The sequence below is a fragment of the Canis lupus genome, chromosome 25 (genome assembly GCF_048164855.1).
Source record: "Canis lupus baileyi chromosome 25, mCanLup2.hap1, whole genome shotgun sequence".
Lineage (NCBI taxonomy): Eukaryota > Metazoa > Chordata > Mammalia > Carnivora > Canidae > Canis > Canis lupus.
In genome coordinates this window covers 40712725-40735846 of record NC_132862.1, presented here as the reverse complement: position 1 = coordinate 40735846, position 23122 = coordinate 40712725, and the positions used below count along the sequence as shown (strand labels likewise).

At 36.8% G+C, this 23122-nt stretch overlaps 2 protein-coding genes across 7 annotated transcripts in view; one reads left to right on the top strand and one right to left on the bottom strand.

Annotated features, from left to right (window-relative positions):
• FERRY3 (FERRY endosomal RAB5 effector complex subunit 3) overlaps positions 1-22395 on the bottom strand; it is a 46518-nt gene extending 24123 nt beyond the window's left edge. For 3 of the 5 annotated variants that reach the window (XM_072799310.1, XM_072799312.1, XM_072799313.1), the window contains exons 1-6: positions 22241-22395; positions 20443-20637; positions 18427-18572; positions 8407-8588; positions 3991-4090; positions 3769-3890 (exon numbers count right to left, since the gene is read on the bottom strand). In XM_072799310.1, the coding sequence (XP_072655411.1) occupies positions 3769-3890; positions 3991-4090; positions 8407-8588; positions 18427-18572; positions 20443-20620 (728 nt within the window). In that variant the 5' untranslated portion in view covers positions 20621-20637; positions 22241-22395. Of the gene's footprint in view, positions 1-3768; positions 3891-3990; positions 4091-8406; positions 8589-18426; positions 18573-20442; positions 20638-21556; positions 21710-22240 lie in introns of those variants that run through there. The other 2 variants (XM_072799311.1, XM_072799314.1) reach the window with 2 other exon arrangements.
• A 239-nt stretch (positions 22396-22634) lies between these two features.
• The window catches only part of RAD51AP1 (RAD51 associated protein 1), a 37989-nt gene continuing 37501 nt past the window's right edge, over positions 22635-23122 (top strand). Inside the window, exon 1 of one of the 2 annotated variants that reach the window (XM_072799316.1) lies at positions 22635-22787. In XM_072799316.1, coding sequence (XP_072655417.1) covers positions 22771-22787 — 17 coding nt within the window. In that variant the 5' untranslated portion in view covers positions 22635-22770. The remainder of the gene's footprint in view (positions 22788-23122) is intronic. The other variant, XM_072799315.1, reaches the window with a different exon arrangement.

Genomic DNA, 23122 nt, shown 5'->3' with positions numbered 1-23122 from the left:
AAAAACATGACATCAGATTGATGATCACAAATATCAATTCCTTTGACAGGCTCATCAGCAGATCACCAACTCATTTTATGACACCACCATTACCCTGATGCCAAAACCAAATGAAGATCTTATAAGAAAAACAGAACTATACATCATCATATACATAAGACATATTTATTCATTATTTTACAGTATATTTCCTTATATATGATGTATATGAAACAATATATAACATGAATACTTACTTTATATAAAATTTCTAGAATACTAGTGAGCAATAAAAAGAAAAGAACCATTCATAAATGAAACATGAATAAGTCATAAAAGCATTATGATAAGTGAAAGTAAAACACAAACTGCTTGTAACAGTTTGATTCTACTTAAAAGACATTCTGATTAAAAAATTGTGGTAAAATATATGTAACATAAAATTTATCATCCTAACTTAAAAAAAAAAAAAAAAGACATTCTGAAAAAAAATGAAAACTGCAGGGACAGAAAAATCAGAGCAGGTTGACATAAGCTGGGAAGAAGAAAGGAGTAAGTTATAAAGGTAGAAAAGTGAAATGCCGTATCTTGAATGTAGTGACGATTTCATGACAGTTAAGTTTGTCAAAACTCATCTAAATGTAAATTGAAAAGAGATAAATTTTAATTTGTATAATTTACCCTTCAGTAGGCCTGACTTTTTCTTCTTCTTAGTATCGTAATTTTTTAAAAAATTTAAAGTCAATTAGCCAACTTATGGTACATCATTAGTTTCAGATTAGCTGTTTTAAAAAAGCAAAAATAATGGCTAAAAATAAATTGCCACTTTTATCAACTTCTTATAGGAATTCTATATGGAGTTGAGTTGAACATAAGTTTCCGTTGCCCAAGGAAATTGCTATTAAAAGAAAAGCAAAACCCTACCTTAGAAATCAATAATACATTATATGTTAATTAACTGAATTTAACTAAAATCTAAAAAATTAATGACAAAAAAAGAGAAAAGAAAAACTGACAAAGTCACAGTAAAAACATTCTTTTCCTAGGACTATTTGTAAAAGTAGTGTCAGCTAACGTCCAATATGTATACAATGGAATTGATTCTAGAGATTGAATTTCGGAAACTAGAGCAGCAAAGCAAGAGATAATGTTTAAACAAGGGGCTTTCTCAGCTTCCTGAAATGTGTGACTCTCCACATTTCTGATCACAACATACAGTATATACTTTATATTCTGGCTTAATACACACATTTATTTATGGAAAACTTCATGCATGATGTGCTTTTCTATTTTTTTTCTTATTCTACTCTGCTGTACTCCGTTCCATTTCATTTCATTTTATTGCTGTTTTTAAAAGTCTGACTGGAAAGTAAAGAATCTAGAATGGTCCCAACAGACTGCAGCCAGCAGTTTGAGAAACACCATTGTACATTATAGGATACAGATGTTCCCAACCCATCTTTCTATCCACTTCCCCCTTTGTATTACATTCATTATTTTAAAAAATTTTTATTATTTTTATTTGAAATGAAGAGTATAGTCAAATATGTTGGTATCAAGGATGTTATTCCATTTCTTTTTTATTTATTTATTTATTTATTTTTATTTTTTTATTTTTTAAAAATTTTTATTTATTTATGATAGTCACACAGAGACACAGAGAGAGAAAGAGAGGCAGAGACATAGGCAGAGGGAGAAGCAGGCTCCATGCACCGGGAGCCCGACGTGGGATTCGATCCCGGGTCTCCAGGATCACGCCCTGGGCCAAAGGCAGGCGTTAAACTGCTGCACCACCCAGGGATCCCTATTCCATTTCTAATCATAAAAAATTGTTTAAATATTTCTAAGGTGTTGTCTAGGAGAAAATAAGGCAAATGAAAGATTATAATGTTTGGGTAAGAGGTAATATAGAAATCAGACAAACAGCTTAGTGATAATTCATCCATCTGCCTATGGTCCACCCATCCTATAACTATTGAGCAGGTCTTATGTGCTTCTTATATTAAGAGGTAGACCCTTGGCAAGGATCTGAGTATACAACAGTAGAAAAAAACAGACATGACTTTCAACTTCAAGGCAAGACTAGTAGGGGAGACCAACATTATATAAATAAAATGCTATTTCTAAATGTTTAGGGCAAATATCAGGCAAATACTGGGAATAGGATTATTACACTATACTAGGAACATTTCCAGTTGAATATATTTTAAGATTTGAAAGAAAGAAATTCTCTCTTTTTTTTTTTTTTTTTTTTTTTTTAGAAAGAAATTCTCAAACATACGAGTATACAACCAGGAAATAACATAGGCACTGTCAAGCTCTAGGGCAATATATGAAATATAATGTCAACACCAAAGAAACAAACGATCCAATCATGAAATGGGCAAAAGACATGAACAGAAATCTCACAGAGGAAGACATAGACATGGCCAACACGCACATGAGAAAATGCTCTGCATCACTTGCCATCAGGGAAATACAAATCAAACCCACAATGAGATACCACCTCACACCAGTGAGAATGGGGAAAATTAACAAGGCAGGAAACCACAAATGTTGGAGAGGATACGGAGAAAAGGGAACCCTCTTACACTGTTGGTGGGAAGGTGAACTGGTGCAGCCACTCTGGAAAACTGTGTGGAGGTTCCTCAAACAGTTAAAAATATACCTGCCCTACGACCCAGCAATTGCACTGTTGGGGATTTACCCCAAAGATACAGATGCAATGAAACGCCAGGACACCTGCACCCCAATGTTTATAGCAGCAATGTCCACAACAGCCAAACTGTGGAAGGAGCCTTGGTGCCCACTGACAGATGAATGGATAAAGAAGCTGTGGTCTATGTATACAATGGAATATTACTCAGCCATTAGAAATGACAAATACCCACCATTTGCTTCAACGTGGATGGAACTGGAGGTTATTATGCTGAGTGAAGTAAGTCAATAGGAGAAGGACAAATGTTATATGGTATCATTCATTTGAGGAATATAAATAATAGTAAAAGGGAATAGAAGGGAAGGGAGAGGAAATGGGTAGGAAATATCAGAAAGGGAGACAGAACATAAAGAGTCCTAACTCTGGGAAACGAACTAGGGGTGGTGGAAGGGGAGGAGGGGGGGAGGTGGGGGTGAATGGGTGACGGGCACTGAGGGGGCACTTGATGGGATGAGCACTGGGTGTTATCCTGTATGTTGGCAAATTGAACACCAATAAAAAATAAATTTATTATTAAAAAAAAGAAAAGAAATATAATGCATTTAGGTCATCAGGTGCCGTACAAGTTATGAATTAAAGAAGTCCTCTATTCTCCTTTTCTACCTTGTATACACTTCTATTACTGCACACATCATTCTACACAGCATTATTTTATTTATAGGTCTGTCTCTCTAGAATATAAGCTCCACATACATAGGCATCATCTTTGGTTTTCTGCTTAGATAGTGCATTGCATTTAAGATGTATTTGGCCAATGCTTATTGCACTGAACAGAAGCCAATTTAAAACAAACAAGAGATAGTAGTTGGGGTATTTAGGTATATACACTTAAGAGATTTATAGCTAAGTTCTAGGGAGGGGAAATCACTATTTTAAGCCAACCAATTAACCCCTCTCTCAAATAATCCACATAATTCCAGATAACACCAAAGGTGTTAGAAATATAAAATTATCTTGAACTGTTATTGGTAACCTAAAAATAGTTACGACTAAAAGGTTCAATTTTACAATACACAAAAACTCTTACTAACAATGAACTTTCATCCGATAAGAACAATAGATGGTAATACCTGAGGGAGCTGTTGTTGGGGTTTTTTAGGTCTTGATGAAGTTTTATCACCCATTCCTGATACTCTTGCTTTTGGATGGCAGTTGATTGTTTTAATTCATTGGACCATTTATTTTCTAAGTCCTAAAAAGAAAGAGTATACCAAGTGGTGAATTTTTTTTTTACAAACATAAGTAAAAACAAAATGTAACTATATATCTAAAAATCACTGTTTTTCACTTACTTGCTGGGATTCAAAATGCTGAGCAGCCAGTGAGTTTACATCTTGATCGGTCAGTGATTTTCCCAATTCCTGCATCACTTTTTCCATTTCGATGCCTTGTCTAAAACATAAATGAGTGCATCAGACATACTCATAAAGTCTTTAAGGGGTATGGCCACTCGATTCACTGAACAACCTCTACAAAGCAAAAATAAAATTTTTCATTTATAGGAATATGTCCAGCAATGGCAATCAACTGTAATACCTGGAAAGCACTTTGAAGCCTTGGAAATGGGGATGTGGGAATACTGATAAGGTCATATAACACATCATTTGTACAGCTAAATCTTTATCTAAATTTAATGCATAAGTGAAATCAGCAGTCAAAATCTAGGCAATCTTTCAATTTCCATGACTAATGTTTGAAACTAGACTCCTTTCTCATCTGCAGATTTCCTCAAAGAAGATACTCCACAACTTCAGCTTTAATACATTTTCTACTTATATGCACAGGAGTTAAAGTGACTTCAAACTTTGAAAGTTAGCTTGCCTGAAGCTGTCAATTAGGTTCTAAGAATCAAACTGGTAATTAAGTCACAAAGTTCTCTTTATGGGGGAATATATAACATATATTCTAAAGATATGTTTTAGTCTTATCTTCTTCATCTGTGCAGAAATTAAACATGGTTTTCCCAGAAGAAAAACTAATCACTGATGTTAGAAGTTCAGACACCAGTTATTTATGGGAGAGAGGGGCTGTGACTAGCTGGGCCTTCTGCAGTGCTGAAAATACTTCATTTCTTGAGCTTAGTGACGGTTACATGGGTATGCTCACTTTATAAAAATGTAATGAAATGTACACCTACAGTTTGTCTTTTCTGTATGTTATATTTTAAGTTCTTAAAAAAATTTCAAATTAAAATATTATCTTCAAATATAAGTGTCTTTAAAAAGTTTGTTCTAAAATATACTTCAAACAAATGTGGAAAGAATAAAGACATGAACTAAAAGGATTTTACTGTCACTCTAATTAATTTAATTACTTTTAAAAGAGATCTTATGCTTACTTATAACAACTAATTAAGACACTTATATGCATATGATAAATAAAACTCATTTATATGTTATACATTTATACATTTCTAGATTTGCCTTCTAGGATTAAGTATTCAAGACCATTTAGTTTCTACTTAATTCTAATGCAGATGACCTCATTAACTTTTTATAACTATTGGGGGCCAGGTGCTTGCAAGTGAGATTTTTATTTAAAGCAGAAAGAATTGCTAAACAGTTATAAATACAAACTTTGATATAAATAGATTAATATTTTACATTATGCATGTTCCCTCTAGTGGATAAAAGGTATCATTGCCATTTTTAAGTTTTAAAGATTCAAGATCTTTAAATATCAATAAATAAATATCTTTAAAATATTTCTACCTTAAATCTGGTTTGCTAACAGCAGCAAATTAATAGCAAGGAAAAAAAGACAAATAAATAATTCAACAAAAGAAATTCCATGAACATTTATTTCATGCTAAACATGTCAGAAGTGAAAGTAGCTTATGATATAGTTAATGATACAATATGCATTTTCTCAGATTAAGATCAAAGGGAATTTTATTATCTAGTCTATCTAACTAGATATTGGCTCAGTATGTCGGGTCTGACAATTCTAACAATCTGAAAATTATCTTGAAGACACTTAGAAAAAGCTAACAGTCTTATAACAACAACAAAAAACAAACAGAAAAAAACGATTATGCTGTGGCTGAGAAACTGTCTTTTAAAGATGTAAAGTAGGATTAAAATGAAAAGAGAAATAGGAAAATGTGTCACTTCTGCTCATGCATTGGGTAAATGAATTTCGTGAACTTCCACAGATACCAATGAATTCCAACTAGCCTTAAGTTATACTGTTCACCTTTACAATTACCTACCTCAGAAGGAACATAACTTATTTTTCCCTTTCAAGCTAATAGTTTGGGTGTGTGGAGAATAAACTACAAACTACTGTCAAAATAAATGTATTTGAATATTGTTTATGTTTAAAAGAAAAAAGAAAAGCAAAACCTCTTCAAGAAATTGGGCCAAAGGACATCTCAATAAATAACATAAATCCAAACAAACTCCTACTAAAAAGCTATTCCACAATAGAAAAAAGAGGTATGAAGTATCAGTAAACGCAGATAATTCGTAAGTTAATGCAGCTTCCCAAAAGGTGAAGAATCACATGGCTAGGAATCTTCTGATTTAGAATACTGATGGCCAGAAATGGAATTTTCTGTGAGGTGCAGTTGAGTAGGTAGCAAAGTTGGCCACATTCAGAGTAGCTGACCAGCTAAATGAAAGTACTGGTCATGGCTATTGATATGGACTATGGATAGCCAAGCTGAAAAATTTTTAATATACCTAAATAGGTAGAATGAGGACAGTACCAGAAAACCTGGGATTCAAGAGTAGATTCAGAATGAGTTGACGGTTATATTATTTGAAGCCTTGGTAGGAAAAAAACAAATAAATGAAGTTCAACAGAAAGTAATTAGGTATTAGATAATTCTACTTCCATATATACTTTCATCTATATTTCATTCTTGTTCTAAAAAATAAATTCACAGTTTTACTGGCTACATACTAAAGGACTAAAAAAAAAAAAATCAAATTTTTGTCTTCCTCAGGAACACAGCTTAAACTCTTTAGCTGATGGCAACTATGCATACCACTGGTATCTCATGTAGAAAGGAATAAACTGCCTCAATACAGCTGATCAGCAAAGCTAAATCCATATGGCGTGACAAAAGTCAAAATATCAAGTTCTTTCTGACAGGGACAGTTCTAATATTTTACTGGATAGGAAAATAAAAGGTGAAGAGAGTAGAATTGTTATAAAAATGTTTGAATTTATGCAATACAGTAAAAATGCTGATCTGGCACAGAGAAGAGTATTTTTCAGGAAAAAATTATTAAATCCATTTGCTTATGATTTTTGTATTTTAAATTTTCTTAACTGTGACAACCCTCAAAGTAACAGATTATTCTCATCTTGCTAGTCCCAAAGTTTTCCAATGAAAAGCAAACGAGAACCAGAAGCAAACCAGTACATCATTTTAAATTTACTACCTTGAGACAGAGTATCAAGTTAGTCACAAAAAATACATGTGATTTCAGGTCCTACTGTACTGTACAATCAAAGAGATTTCACATCAGCCACTCAAAACATCTTAATGCCATGTAAGTCCTAAGTGAATGTTTTTATAAGGTAATTACCATAAGCTAGATTAAAATGGATTGTCTAGAAGAAGCATATCCTGATTATTATTACATTTTTGTAGAACTGCTAGGAAGCAATCTGGAAAGTCATGTTTTAAAATAAATGATGCTAGCAATTTTTTACTTACTCTGAAGGGAAAAAAATGAATCACAAAAGCATTGTTTGCAATACCGTCTGCAATGAATTAAGATAGAATTAAAATGTCTTGGAATAATACTAGTGCTATATTTTCCCATCATGTAAATAAACTTATAAAAATGAACTGAAAGAGACCATGAAGTTGGTAATAATAGGGTTTAAATAGGTTCTGAATAGGGATAGAGCATGGTTAAGTGGTTAAAAGCTTTGGAGTGGAGCTCTGACTTCAAATTCCAGCTTGTTCTCAGACAAGTTATTTAACTTATTTAAGCCTCATTTTCCTCATCTGTAAAAGGGGTGATAATAGTAGGGTTGTGGTAAGAATCAAACAAGATAGAGCATCTGTTATGGACTGCATGTTTGTGTCCCCCCAAATTTGTATGTTGCAACTCTAATCCCCAATGTGATGATATTTGGAAGTGGGGCCTAATAGGTTTCAATGAAGTCATGAGGTTGGAGCCCTCATGGAATTACTGTCTAGAGCTCTCTCTCTGGAAGAGATGCATCAGGACCACACAATGAGTGAAGGCCATGGGAGTGCACACTGAGAAGGCACCAGTCTATAAGCCAGGAGATGGGTCTTCCAGATACCAAATCTGCTGGCATCTTGACCTTGAAGGACCTACCTCCAGAACTGGGAGATATAAATATCTCTCGTTTAAGCCATTTAGTCTATGGCGTTTTGTTACAGCATCTAAGCAGGCTAAGACAATCATCTGAAGCACTTTGCACATGGCCTAGAACAGAGCAAATCTTCAATAAGAGGTAAACTATTGCTCTTATTAGAAATAATATCTAAAGCCTCCATTAGTTATTCAGGTAAATCACTTGAGAAGTTTTATAAACCTCTGAGGACTTCCCAGTTGGAATTATACATTGAAACACAGAAGAAAATTAGTTTCTGATATTAGAGAATTTTTTTCTATTTTATTCTCTAGTTTTACAATTAAATGAAAACCAATTGTTATGCAGCCATCATATCTGACAATGGAACATTTAATTATGATAGTGCAAGAAATTTGAAATACCTCTCTCGTAATTTTTTCAGCTCCACATCTCTTTCACCAATCAGTTCTGAGATACTAACAAAGTAATTATGTTCCAAATTTAGGAGAGTTTCAGAGGCCGGAGAGTGGATTAGGTCATGGTATACATCTGCAAAATCTTCATCCCAGCTGGGCTCTTCAGGCCTTGCATGCTCTAAGGTGGTCTACAAGATGACACACAGACATTCTTAAATCATGATACGGCATTTTCATTTACTATGCTACTAGACGAGTAACTATATTACGAATCCATTTTTGTACATCAGACACGGATAGAGACCTCCTATTTACATATGTGTACATATATAAGGTTATATAGGTTATATAGGATTATATAGGTTATAGAGGATTATTTAAGTATACAAAAAATATGGAAAGATATAAACTAAGTTGTAATGAGTCACCTAGAGGCAGGGATGAGCAAGGGGTGCTAATGTGAAGGAAGGGATAGGAAGTGCCCCTTGTTGAAAAAAAATTAAGGATGCTATGATCTCATTTCTGTAAAATAACGCACACAGACACACACGAAGATGACCAACAAAATGCTAATGGTGGCTGTTTCAGGAGAGTGGAATTTATGATGACCTTTATATTATATTATTATAATTAGAAAAAAGCTTCTAATTATTAAAAAATACACTGCTAAAAAGGTTTTATAGAATATACATTTAGAAAATGAGGTTACAGGGATCCCTGGGTGGCTCAGCAGTTAAGCATCATGCTCAGGGCATGATCCAGGAGACCCGGGATTGAGTCCCACATCAGGCTCCCCACATGGAGCCTGCTTCTCCCTCTGCCTGTGTCTCTGCCTCTTTCTCTCTCTCTCTCTCTCTCTGTGTCTCTCATGAGTAAATAAATAAAATCTTTAATAAAAAGAAAATGAGGTTACATATATTGTCTACATATGTAGTCACATGTTTAGTGATGCAATGACAATGAAAACCCAATTCATGTGTAGGATTTTACATCGAGGCAAGACAAACCTATGCAATTTTCTTATTTTGACTTTTTCTAGTATTCTGCATTCTTCTTAAGGGAGAAAAACCACAAGAGACTCTTAACCATAGTAAGCAAACTGCAGCCTGCTGGAGGAGAGAGGAGTGAGGAGATGGGGTAATTGAGTAATGGCATTAAGGAAGACACATGATGTGATGAGTACTGGGTGTTATATGCAACTGATAAATTACTGAACACTACATCTGAAACTAATAATGTTGGCTAATTGAATTTAAATTAAAAAAATAAAATGCTTTTAAGAATATGAAATCTCTTAACAATATGCTTTTAAGAATATGAAAAACAGTAGCTATCAAACTGATAAAGGACTGAGTAAATACTGGTAAACAAGAAAAACAGAAACATGGGAAGAGGCAAAATGGGGATACCCTCAGCACACACGCAGATCCATCCAGGGAAGTGTGCACATAAATCCATCTGGGGAGGTCTAGACACCTGTCCCAAGGACCTGACATATGTCAATACATCAGACAGACACAATGCTTTATAGGTGAGAAAAATGATTGAGCAGTCTTTTGCCAAAGACCATACAATTTAATGGCAAAAGTAGAAATAACACAAAGGATTTAATGTTTTTTCCATTATTGATCTTTGGAGACAAACACCTGTAAAAAAAAGAACAATCTAAAAAAAAAAAAAAGAACAATCTGAACTCTTCCCTTTTCTTACCAATGAAAATATTAAAAATTGTAACCAGTGACATAACTCAGAGTAATAATTTACCTAAAAATAAAACAAGTGGACAAATCACAGAAACAGGTATCTTGAACCCTGTCAATCAGTAGGTAAACCTTTCCCCCTTGTTTTCTCTCACTCATACTTCAATCAACTGCCAGTTCAGAAGGGAAGAGTTTAAGGTGACTAGCTGAAATCTGAACATGGATTTTACCTGCCCTAATGCCTCTGAAAACTTGAAAGCACATTCTGGTAACTGCTCTAAGGATTTAAACAGCCCATGCAACTTAAGCTTAGTTAAAAATTCACTTCAGGTTCAGGCTAAAACTTTGTACAGGAGCCTGTAAGAGATCATTGGGATCTGCTTGCCCATACATAGTACCAGATCAGATATTCAGGAATCCCACTAACCAGATCAGCTTAACTACAATAACTGGCAGCATCAATTTAAAACTCAAGTGTAGAGCAAGCCCTATGAATAGGTAGAAGCACTAAACAGAATTTTCCCTAACATAACTCATGCCATTCCCTCAGGAGAGAGGATACTAGGAACGGAATTGTGATGGCTGAGGGGAATAGGGACAATGAGTAAAGGTCTGCAGAGAGAAAACTATTTCATGTCCAGGCCATTATGTCTCCACCTCCACCTTCCCCGCATCAAGCTTTGGCTCCGAGTTCACAGACTTCCTCCTTTCTGTTCTACCTCCTGCCATCAGCCTGGGTTACTTGGATGTCCGTGTGGATAACCCAATCCAATGCCCTGTCTCTTGCTTCCCTGAACTTATCTTTACTAAGTCTTCTGCTCCCTCCAATCACCCATTCTGTATCATCCCCAGGAACAGCTCAGCCTCTAAAATTGAAACATTCAGTCTCTGACTATAACATCCAATCAAGATTCACATTCAATTACTCCCAGGTAATTGGTTCTTTAACCTCATCAGGATCTCCACTGCACAGATCCACCTACTTATATTTATTTTACCAAGCATTAAGTCCTGCCCAGCTTCACTTTATTCCTTAAGTAGTTAGGAAATGGTCTAACATTCAAATATTGTCTTGCCAAAATCCTCAAATCTCTTGACTGATCCCTTTCTCTTGCCCACCTAACAAAACTCTAATCTTACTCCTCTCCTGTGCCTGCAGTCAGGCTGTAGAACGCTGCAGCAGAAAAACTACAAAACTGTAAAGTTTATGATGACAGATTTCCCTTTCCCTTCAGTGATGCCCTTGTAATCCTGTTTTTCTAGTCAGTTCTCTCTTCAAATATCCAACTGTGTCATCAGTTCCCCACCTCATCTAAACATGTGGCCTGTCTTTTATTTCCCAGATAAAGTAGAAGCAGTTAGAAGAAAATGTCCTCAAACTCCCTGCTACTAAAGCAGTAAACGTTTGAGAATCTATATCCATCTTTTTCTCCTTCCTTTCTGCCATAACCAAGGAAGTGTCCCTCCTCCCAGGCAAGATTAAGTATCTACTTGAGTTCTGGATTCTATCTGTTCTAGTCTTCATCTCTACCATTGTAAACAAACCTCTGACCTTGTGTTCTTATTTTGCAAGTGTCTCATCCTTCTTTTCTATGCAAGCAAGCTTCTTGTGCTTTTTTTTTTTTTTTTTCTTCTTGTGCTATCTATACTCATTCTATTTCCACACTTCCACACATTCTTAAAGTCACTGAAATCTAGTTTCAGCTCCGGCAATCCATTAAAAACTGATCCTGCCACAGATAAGATTACTTGATAAACCCAATGGACATCTTTGAGTCTTTTCCTCACTTCATTTTTTTGGAAGCATTTGACATTATGGACTATTCCTTCCTTCTTGGCATCTCTTTTTTCTCAACTTTCATGAGACCATAATCTCCTGTTTTCTTTCTACTCCCTGGGCCAATTCCTCTCTTCCCTTTGCAGTCTTTTTTCTCTATTCATCCCTTAAGTATTAGTGCGTTCATTTATTTGTATATTCTTACATCTTCTTCTCCTTTTTTTTTTTTTTGCCACCCTTCTATACCATCTATTCAACCCATACCAAAGAACTGTTATTTTCAGGCACTGGGCGAGGTGCCAGAGCTATAGCAGAGAATACACTATACATTTTCAGATGGCTATCCACACAAATAGGAGATATAGATAAGTCAATAGATAATAGACAATTATAATACAGGGTTTCATTGGGATTCTGAGCAGGCATGTACTATTCTCCTTCTACATAATCACTTTGGGCAATTACATTCATTCCATGACTTCACAATTCATCTATGTATGAATGACTCCCATACCCATGTCTCCAATCCAATCATCTTTCCTGAGTGCCAGGTGTACAAAGCTAAGTGCTTATGAGGTATCTCCACATGGGTGTCTTGTAGGCACTTCACATATCCTTTACACTGAAATTTGCTTCTCAGGTAAAAGGAGCTCATGTGAAGAAAGCCACCATTTCCTCAGTTGTCTAAGCCAGAAATCTGAGCCAAGTAATCTTTTATCTTTGAGTATCAGCTTAAATATTACCACCTTAGAGAAGAGTTCTTTAATCCCATATAAATTAGGTTCTCCCAACCCATATCTTCTCCTTCATGGTTCTCTAGGATGGCACTCATTTCCTTAGTAACATTTTGAAAATTATAATTTATGTACTTATTAACTGTTTTTTTTTCATTACCATTACATGGGAATAAGGATCAGATTTGATATTATGTTGATATATCCCCAGTGCCTAGCACAGGATCAACACACAATGTTTGCTGAATAAACAAATATATGAATGGAAAGTTATCTTCTCTTTATCTCTACTATCATTACTCTAGACTAAGCTTTCATCATTTCTTCCCTAACTACAACAGTCTTCTAACTTATTCTAATATTTCTCCCTTGCAGGATAAACTTTTCACCCTGATGCACTGAACTGTTCCTGAAGTGCAAATATGATAATCATCTTACTCTGCTAAACTTTTTTTTAAAAAGATTTTATTTATTCATGAGAATACACAGAGAGGGGAGAGAAGGAGAGAGAGTGAGAGGGAGAGAGAGAAAGGCAGAGACACAGGCAGAGGGAGAAGCAGGCTCCATGCAGGGAGCCCGACGTGGGACTCAATATGGGGTCTCCAGGATCATGCCCTGGGCTGAAGGCGGCACTAAATCGCTGAGCCACCCTCGCTGCCCTGCTAAACTCTCTCTCTTTTTTTTAAAATGATTTTATTTATTTTTCATAGAGACCGAGAGAGAGAGAGAGAGAGAGAGAGAGAGAGAGAGGCAGAGGCAGAGGGAGAAGCAGGCTCCATGCAGGGAGCCCGATGTGGGACTCGATCCAGGGTCCCCAGGGTCAAACCCCGGGCTGCAGGCAGTGCTAAACCACTGCGCCACCGGGGCTGCCCAACTCTTTTAAAGCTGCTCATTATCTTTGGCATAAATTCAAAACCCAAGGTGGTGTGCAAGACTCTTTCTTGGCCATTCTGAACTTCTTTCAGTTTTTCTAATGTGTCATGGGCTCTCTCACCTCACCCTTTGCCTAGGATATTCTTTCTATACTCTCCCACCATATACCTTTCACCTATTTCCAACTAATCTTTCAGGTCTCAACTCAATTTTTCTTTCCTGGAGGAAGCTTTCCTGACATACTCTAGACTAAAATAGGTATACCTACTCTGTACTCTCCTAGCACTCTGTCTCATATCATAGCACTCATCACATTCCACTGCATTTAATTTTAAATATCTGCTGTCAGTCTGTATACTCTGAAGGTAAGAACTGTGTCTATTTTGTTTTTGCTTATCCCAAGTGCCTAACATAATATCTGATATCTAACAGAAGCTCAGTACACATTTGATGAATGGATGAATACAAAGAGACTTGAGAAGAGAATACTGAAATGGAAGATTATGGCACCAACGAAAATAAATAGCCAACTTCACAATTTTGCCAACAACTGGCTCCATTTGTCTTTCATTAACTATCCAAGCCTCTTCTCATTATTTTAAAAAATTAATGCCATAGCAAAAGATACAGCTACATAAGATTCTTAGAGGCTGGAAACAGAACAAGATGCCTAGAAATAGCTTCTATGACAGTCAACAAAAAAAGGAAACAGAGAAGAAAACAGAATTACTCCACACAGTAGGGATTAAGAGTCACAGACACTTTAGTAGGCCATCAGAACCTGCCATACGAGGCAAGTACATCCATTAAAGTACACAATGGTCCTCCATATGGAAGTTCCTTATACAACAGCAACGTACACCTCTGCAGTGATGGGACAGACCATCCTCCCTTGTAGCCATGTCTCACTGTATCACCTAAAGGTATAATCACTTATATTTATAATGATTATTTGGGGTCTTCAAAGTTAGAACTGAATTTTATATACTGTGTTTAAGAAAGCAAGCAAATGTGTACTACAATCTTTATTTAAAAAATCTTTTAAGTTTATTTATTTTTTAGTAATCTAGATCAGAGGTGCACAACTCCTCCTACTGAGCCAGCCAGGAGCTCCTATACTACATTTTCAAAAGACCTTCGTTAAAAGGTGGTTAAGGCAAAGATTCACAATTTAAATATATTAGCATCTGAAATATCTAATAAGTCCATTTATAGTAAATGGAGCTCATTCCTTCATAACCAGGGTAATCAGTACTACCGTAAACATTATGCTATTTCAACTTTTTACTGATGGCTCAGTTATTCTCTGGTTGCTGAAATACTGTTTATTCATATACTACAGCGATACGTTAGCCCTCTTCTGTCCCATCCTCTACTCCATTCTGCTTCCACTATCACGGTCTGCTGCTCATCATACTTGGATTCTTCTAATCACAATCCAGCAGCTTCTAATCTCTGCCGGTTCTTTGGCGATCTGCAACATAGCTTCCTTTTCTATTTTAATTCCTTCTTTTTAGTCACCTATTTCTACATTTCTTGAACTTGTACTAGCTGTTTGGCTTTTATAATTTTCACAGCCAGTGGCAGCCCAAATACATCCAGTGGGTATAACAATATTTGAGTCCTTTCAGTTATTTTCCTGACAGCCAATATTTCCTTTTTTTACTGTTAGAATTAGCTTCTTTGCTCTTTCTTTCCTTAATTCTTTAAAAACAAACAAGCAACTATAGTTCTAGAATCCTGGCATTGCTAGAAAGCTGAACTCAATAACAAGAGGTGCTATGTATCTACTAAATTTGCAGAGGGTGAGGACAGAGTATTTGCTCAATTGAGGCTTGTTGATTTTAATTCACTATAAATCTATAATTCTTATGATTAAATGACTAAGTATAAAGTGTTCTTAGTTTTATTAATATTACTCCTATTACTATTGTTGTAATCATTAATCTGGTAGATAGTCAAATTCCTATTTTTAGGATGTATAATGTACAAAAGAATAAGGAAAACCATTAAGTTAATGAATATGGTAATAATTTTTTATGATAATATAAACACTTGTGCATTTATTGACCTAACATCTGTGAAGTTTTCTCTTTGGTTATACAAAATTAGGAGCGAGAAGAGGTTCTGCTTCCAGATTTTGTATCAAAACAACAGCAATCCTATAAGAGGGATTGACTGCTTTTTACAAGAACTCTTGACCACTCTTCTTCCCTCAACTTCTCTACATGCTCCCATTTACCCTGATCCCAACACTGATTGCACAGTGTTACTGGCTACAGATTTGTCTCTTTCTACTAGATTATAAGCTCCCTGAAGGCAGACTTATTATCCTCAGCTGTGTACCCAACCCATTTTAGATGTACAAAAAGTACTGCTTGAATAAATTCAGTGGAATTATTCTTTTACTATATCTTACAGCTTTATTCCCTTTTATCATCAGAAAGATTAGGTTTCTTTAAATAGTAATTATTACAGGCATATCTTTTTTTAATGCAACAACTGTATTCTTAGCATTTAAGATAATACATGTAAATAGCGTCATCTTTTAAACATACTAGGAAACCTTAAGGGGCATGAAGCAAACTGCTTTGAACAACAAAATATGACCCCATAAAATTGATCTTCAAATTCTTACAGGCCAAGTTGCTTAAAGTGGGATGTAATTCACTCATGATAGTCTGCAATTATTGAATCTGTTTATGTAGTTTTGTTTCTGGCTCTCTAACTAAAATGTAAATTTCATCTTGTGTCTGTCTGTCTTGCTCACTGTTTTATGTCCAGTACCTGGCATGTAGTAGATTCTCAACATCAATTTAATCTTATCAATTCTGAGATGCATATATATATATTTTTTTTTTTTACAACTCAGAGAAATCAGAATGCATCTTGTGAACCAACTCCTGGTTTTGTTGATCTGTTCCACAGTTGTTCTGGTCTCAATTTCATTGAGTTCTGCTCGAATCTTTATTAACTCTCTTCTTCTGCTGGGTGTAGGATCTATTTGCTGTTTTTTTCTCTAGCTCCTTTAGGTATAAGGTTAGCTTTTGTATTTGAGTTCTTTCCAGTTTTTGGATGTATTGCGATGTATTTCCCCCTCAGGATTGCTTTTGCTGTATCCCAAAGATTTTCACTGGTTGTATCTTCATTCTCATCAATATTACTCAGTCATTAGAAACGACAAATACCCACCATTTGCTTCGACATGGATGGAACTCTGAGGGTATTATGCTGAGTGAAATAAGTCAATCAGAGAAGGACAAACATTATATGGTCTCATTCATTTGGGGAATATAAAAAATAGTGAAAGGAAATAAAGGGGAAAGGAGAAAAAATGAGTGGGAAATATCAGAAAGGGAGACAGATCATAGGAAACGAACTGGGGGTGGTGGAAGGGGAGCTGGATGGGGGGGTGGGGGTGACTGGGTGACGGGCACTGAGGTGGGCACTTGACGGGATGAGCACTGGGTGTTATTCTATATGTTGACAAATTGAACACCAATAAAAAATAAATTGATAAAAAAAGAAACAAACAAAAAGAATGCATCTTGTACTGATGGCAGCTTGGTATTCTATTACTGCTTAATTGGTAGTAGTGTTCTATCTCTGTAGTAAATAATGATGTGTGCTATGACCAAAGGCATCTTAGATTTTATAAAATAAGATGTAATAATTTAAATGGGAAAATGATAACATTATGTAACTATAAAAACAATAGTAAGAGGGCGCCTGGATGGGTTGAGGGACTCTTAATTTCAGCTCAAATCATGATCTCAGGGTCGTGAGATCGAGCCCCATGTAGGGCTCTGCACTGAATTTGCAGCCTGCTTAAGATTCTCTCTCTTCCTCTGTCCTCTTGTCCTCTACTCATCCTCTCTCTCTCTCTCTCAAAAAAAAAAAAAAAAAAAAGGCAATAACAATAGTGAGGATAAGTAAGAGGACAAAACTGGAGGATATTATGCTGAGTGAAATAAGTCAATTGGAGAAGGACAAACATTATATGGTCTCATTCATTTGGGGAATATAAGAATTAGTGAAAGGGAATAAAGGGAAAAGAGAGAAAATGAGTGAAAATATCAGTGAGGGTGACAAAACATGAGAGACACCTAACTCTGGGAAACGAACAAGGGGTAGTGGAAAGGGAGGTGGGCGGGGGGTTGGGATGACTGGGTGATGGGCACTGAGGGAGGTACTTGGTGGGATGAGCACTGGGTGTTATACTATATGATGGCAAATTGAACTCCAATAAAAAAAATTAAAAAAAAAAAAGTAAGAGGACAAAAGTAAAAGCTTAAAATGGGCACCTGGGTGGCTAAGCCAGTGAAGCATCTGTATTCAGCTCAGCTTGTAATCTCTCCTGGGATTGAGCCCCGATTGGGGGTCCCTGCTTAAAGGGGAGTCTGCTTCTCCCTTTGCTACCCTCCCTTCCCAGCTTGTGCACGTGTGCACTCTACCTCTCAGATAAATAAATAAAATCTTTAACAACAACAACAAAAAAGTAAAAGCTTAAAATGAACTACTGTTAGTTTAAGATTGCCAGATAAAATACAGGTCACCTGGTTAAATTAGAATTTCAGATAAGAAAAAAATAAATGTTACTATAAGTAACATATAATATGTGGGATATACTTACACTAAAAAAATTATTCATTCTTTGAGATTTGGATGCCCTGTATTTTAAATTATTAAATCTGCCGACCTTTGCCTGTTAGAAATAGAAGTAGCTCCTCTTTTACAAAGACATTACATAAAGTGTTTGGTGTTCACCCTAACATAGGAATGAGGCACACGAACATCAATATAGATCATATATCATGGAATAACGTCTTGTATGTGGAGAAAAAAAGATTCCACAACTGTTTCAGTATTACTTTTACCAATTTAAAAGCTTTATCAAAGCCCAGAATATCTCTGAAATTTACAATCTGATCTATTTTCTTACCTCAGCATAAGCTTTGGCCCATGAACTGGCCAGCTGATGTAAATCTACTTCACCCGATTTCACAGCTTCCAGGGATGCCTCGGCGTCTCTGTCATAATCTCTTAGAGATTCTTCTTCTATAAACTGGCTCAGAGCTTCTTTTAAGTCTGTAACAGGGACAATATATGCCAACATCAGCAAAATCCCAATATAAACAAGGAATGTTTTACCTGGATAAGCATTCCAATGTGAAATTTTATCAAACCTGTATCCTGAACAAATGCCTAAAGACAATAAAATTAGTGTGGGGATCATTTGACTAGTTTGACAATTATTTTTCTTTATTACTACAGACAATTGCATTGAGAATGGTCAAAATTCTTAACTCTTATGTATAACCTTGACACTAAAAACATTACTTTCTTGAATCTGATTCTTCAGTTTGAAACTAATCAGGTAAAAGCACATAAAGAAAAATCTACAGATTTTGAGGGTCTGAAGGTTACTGTATTTAAATGAAAAACAGTTTCCAAATATAGAGTTACATTCTTTGAGTTTGAAAGAGAAATTGGATGATCAGCTTATTAAAGTGGAATTGGGATGATCTAAATTCCAGCTTTAGAGACACTACTCAGAGATTGTATAATGGAAATAGTACAGGGATAGAAATCAGGATACTTGTGTTTTGGTTTTGGCTCTGTCACTATGTTTGTAACTTTAGATCAGTGGTTCTCAATTTTTAGCATGCATCAGAATTCCCTGGAGAGCTTATTGAAATAGATTGCCACCCTCAGAGTGTCTGATTCTGAAAGAATGGGGTGAGGCCCAAGAATGTGCATTTCTAACAAGGTTCCAGGTGATGCTGTAGCATCTGATCAAGGAATAACCTTTGGGAACCACTGCCTTAGGCAAACAATTTAACTTTTCAGTGTATCGGTTTTCTTATTTATATAATGAGATTGTATTAAAAAGTTCCTAGATTTCCTTATAACTGTTTCTATGATCCAACATATTCTTTTTGAAAAACGATTTTATTTATTTATTCATGAGAGACACAGAGAGACGCAGAGACATAGGCAGAGGGAGAAGCAGGCTCCCTGCAGGGAGCCCGACCGATGTGAGACTGGATCCCGGGACTCCAGGATCATGCCCTGAGCTGAAGGCAGATGCTCAACTGCTGAGCCACCCAGGTGTCCCGATCCAACATATTCTTAGCTTAAAATGTTTTTCTCATCTGTGAGATAGAACATATAGACCTTTTAAAAATGATTTAATACAGATGACCTTATGGAATTCATTTAGGCAAGCAAAAATTATTCAAAGATTAGTACTCCTTCTCTTCTATGACATCTCAGGAATTGAGGACCAGATCATTAAAAGGGCAATGTATTTAGCAATACAATTCTATAATATCATAATTAGTGATAGTTGAAATGGATCTACCCAACTAAATTAAGAGATTAGGTGTTCTAACCCAAACTTTGTAACTAATTTTTCATCATATAAATTAATTTTCATATATTTACTTATTTTTAATTTGTTTTAAAGTAGGTTCCACACCCAGCATGGAGCCCAACATGGGGCTGGAACTCATAACCCTGAGATCAAGACCTGAGCTGAGATCAGGAGTCAGACACTTAACCAAATGAGTCACCCCCGTGCCCCTATAAATCAAATTTTATAAAAAATTGCCTAATAAACAACTATAAGGGTTACAGAAAAAACAACACTCAATAAAACAAAGGCCTGGGGAATCTTTTTCTTCTTGGAAGCAGTTAAAGTTTTCTAATATGAGATGTCTAAGGAAAGAGACTATCAGAAATCAGTCCTCAGGGCACCTCAGTGGCTCAGCTAGTTAAATATCTGCCTCTTGATTTTGGCTAAGGTCATGATCTCATGGGTCATGAGATCAAGGCCTGTGTTGGGCTCTGTGCTCAGCAGGGAGTCAGCGTGAAGATTCTCCCCCTCTATTCCTCCCCACCACTCTCCCTCTCTCTAAAATAAATACATAAATCTTTTTTAAAAATCACTTCTCACCTTTTTCTATAAAGCATGGTAAACTGTGCAGCAGCATCAGACGCCCGTGTAAATGACTGGCATTTTCTTGAACAGGAAATTTGAGAGGCACCTTCAGTTCTAAGCACTGACTTCCTACTTTGAATTTATACACAAATTCCCTCTCTCTGTTGCAGAATCTTTCTATGCTTTTCTTCATCTTCTTTGGCAGGATTTCTATAGAACAAACAAACAAAACCTCAGGTGGTTATAAGTCCATAAAAATCATAGTGTCTCATCATTGTTGTACCACTTTTAAGAAAATGTTCCATCACTTGGTAATTTTGTTTGTGTGATTGGGAGCTAATTATTCTAGGCTTTCCTATCCTTAGCCCTGTATTTTCACCTTCATGAAGAAAATTGAAGTGCTTCTTCTTTTTTTTAATGAAAAAAAATTTCCTTTAAACTTCACTTAGGAAAAAACAACAACATCATATCCATAAAGTACTTTGCATTCCTAGGCAGAGTTCTCAAGAACAGAAAGAGAACATGAGAAGAGCAGAGAAGATTCTTAGGAGGAGATGAATGGGTGGAAAGATATAGAGGCTATGAAATAACTGGTGAATACAAAGTCAAATAAATAGATCCGGGACCAAGAAGTGATCTTGAAGATCCTAGATGTTGTGAACATGAGATCTTATTGGACATGGATGGAAGAAAGATGGTGTTGGAAAGATTTCCATGTGGGAAAAAGACATACAAAAAAGGACAGGATATCCCCAAAGGTAAATTGGACACTTTTCAAAAAGAAGAAAATCTGGCCACAAAAAGTAAGAATTGGTATCGATTAAGGATTTATTTACCAGCTTCCTCACTGGACTCCATCTCTATGCTTTTCATCATCAAATCAGTTTTCACAGTATTCTCTATGCTGAAGTTAAAGTAATCTTTCCAAAGAGCTTATTTGATTATATTGCTCATCTGCTTAAAGCCTTTTGATCATATTCCATTGCTCTCGGGACAAAATTCAAACCCCTTTACCCAGTGTACAATGCTTCTGTCTGTATTTCGAGGCCTCCCCCCCAACACCTACACCCCTCAACACCCCAACACACAAACCATTTTCCAGGCAAAAACCTTTCTTTCCACTTCCCACCTTTTTGAATGCTTTTTCTTTGCCTAGAGCAGCACTCTTACTGCTTTTCTTTCCTTGGATAACAACCACTCAGGTTCTTCAGGTCTCCGCATAGATGGGCACCGGGGAGTCTTTTAATTTGTGGGATTGTCATAAGGATTAATAGAATGACAGATATGAAACGTCTGACAAAAAAAGATGATCAACAGATTGAAAACTAGTAATAATAAAAGAAGTTCTCTAAGAACTTAACAAAAAAAAATCGCAGATTGCTGATTGAGTACACATGATGAAGACAAAAGCAGTAAAGGAACACCGTAAAAGGGGACTGAAACTTATGGATAAATAGGTTTATGATCTAATCTTGTTTAGATTCAATATTTCCGATCCACAAAAACCATCAGCTCCGGTTTCAAACGGTTCAAGATTTAAAATTTATGGTCTGAAACTTTAGTTCCCTCTCCCCACTTTTTTTTTTTTTTTTTTTTTTTTAAGCAGGGGTGAAATTAGGAAAGGTTTCCCAGGCAAACTGGGGACGGGAGGAGGAGAGAGCTGGGCAGAACTCCGGCCAACAGGGTGCGGGTTCTGCGTGCAGGAAGGGGAGGGCAGGCTGCCAGCGCGAGAAACTCCGGCCGAGGGGGAACACCCGCTCCACTAGGCGGGTTCGGTCTGAACGGGCTTCCTCGCTTTGGGTTCTGGGCTCACCTTCCGGTTCCGAAGCCCCGCGCGGGCTGCACACTCGGAGCTGTCAAGGAGCTGCGGCGCAGGGAACATCAGCTGACTTACTCGCCTATCTGTGGGCTGTAAGAACTGCTTCAGCAGATTCGCCCGTACCTTTTCCTCTTTCCCGGCACTCTGTAGAAAATTCCTCGGCCTCAGTGCCCCCTTTTTCCATAATGCCCCAATGTAATCATGTAAAAAATGTAAAAAAGGTGTATTTCTACTGTTATTATGAATCTCAGAGAAGGCGTAAAAAAAAAAAAATTCACTGTCGTGGCGAAAGTTGCAGCGGCAAAGCAGAGACTCGGCTTTGGGAGAACGGATGCGGAAGGGCAGTGCCTTGGGCACGGCGTCCTCTCAGAGCGCATGCGCAGCGGCAAGGATGGCTGGTAATCATTGGACGGCTGGGGGCTGGGGGCGGAGAGCGTCTGGGTCTGGTTTTGCGCGGGAATTGAAACCGCCACTCCTGCCAACAGGAACTTGAAAGCTGCGAGTTTTCCGTCGCGGAGGCGACCATGGTGCGTCCTGTGAGGTGAGTAGTTCATGACAGCAGCGAGGACGGGGAGAAAAGGCAGGAGGAAGGTGTAGGGAGCTTCGTCTGCACACGATTGGGTGGAAAGGGCCGGATAGAGCCGAGGGTAGCGCGGGTGGGATGGGGTGGACGGTTTCTGGGAAGCTCTCGGGTCTCCACCGAGAGTCGCCGAATCCGCAGAAGCATCCGGCGTACCAGCCTTTCCTTCTCTTTGCCTCCCTTCACAGCTATTGCGGATTCTTTGACCCGCTCCATTGAAATAAGCCCTGGTCGTGTTAGCACTCGAATGGCGCTTTACATTTCGCCGAGCGCCTACTTAGGTGTCATTTCAAATT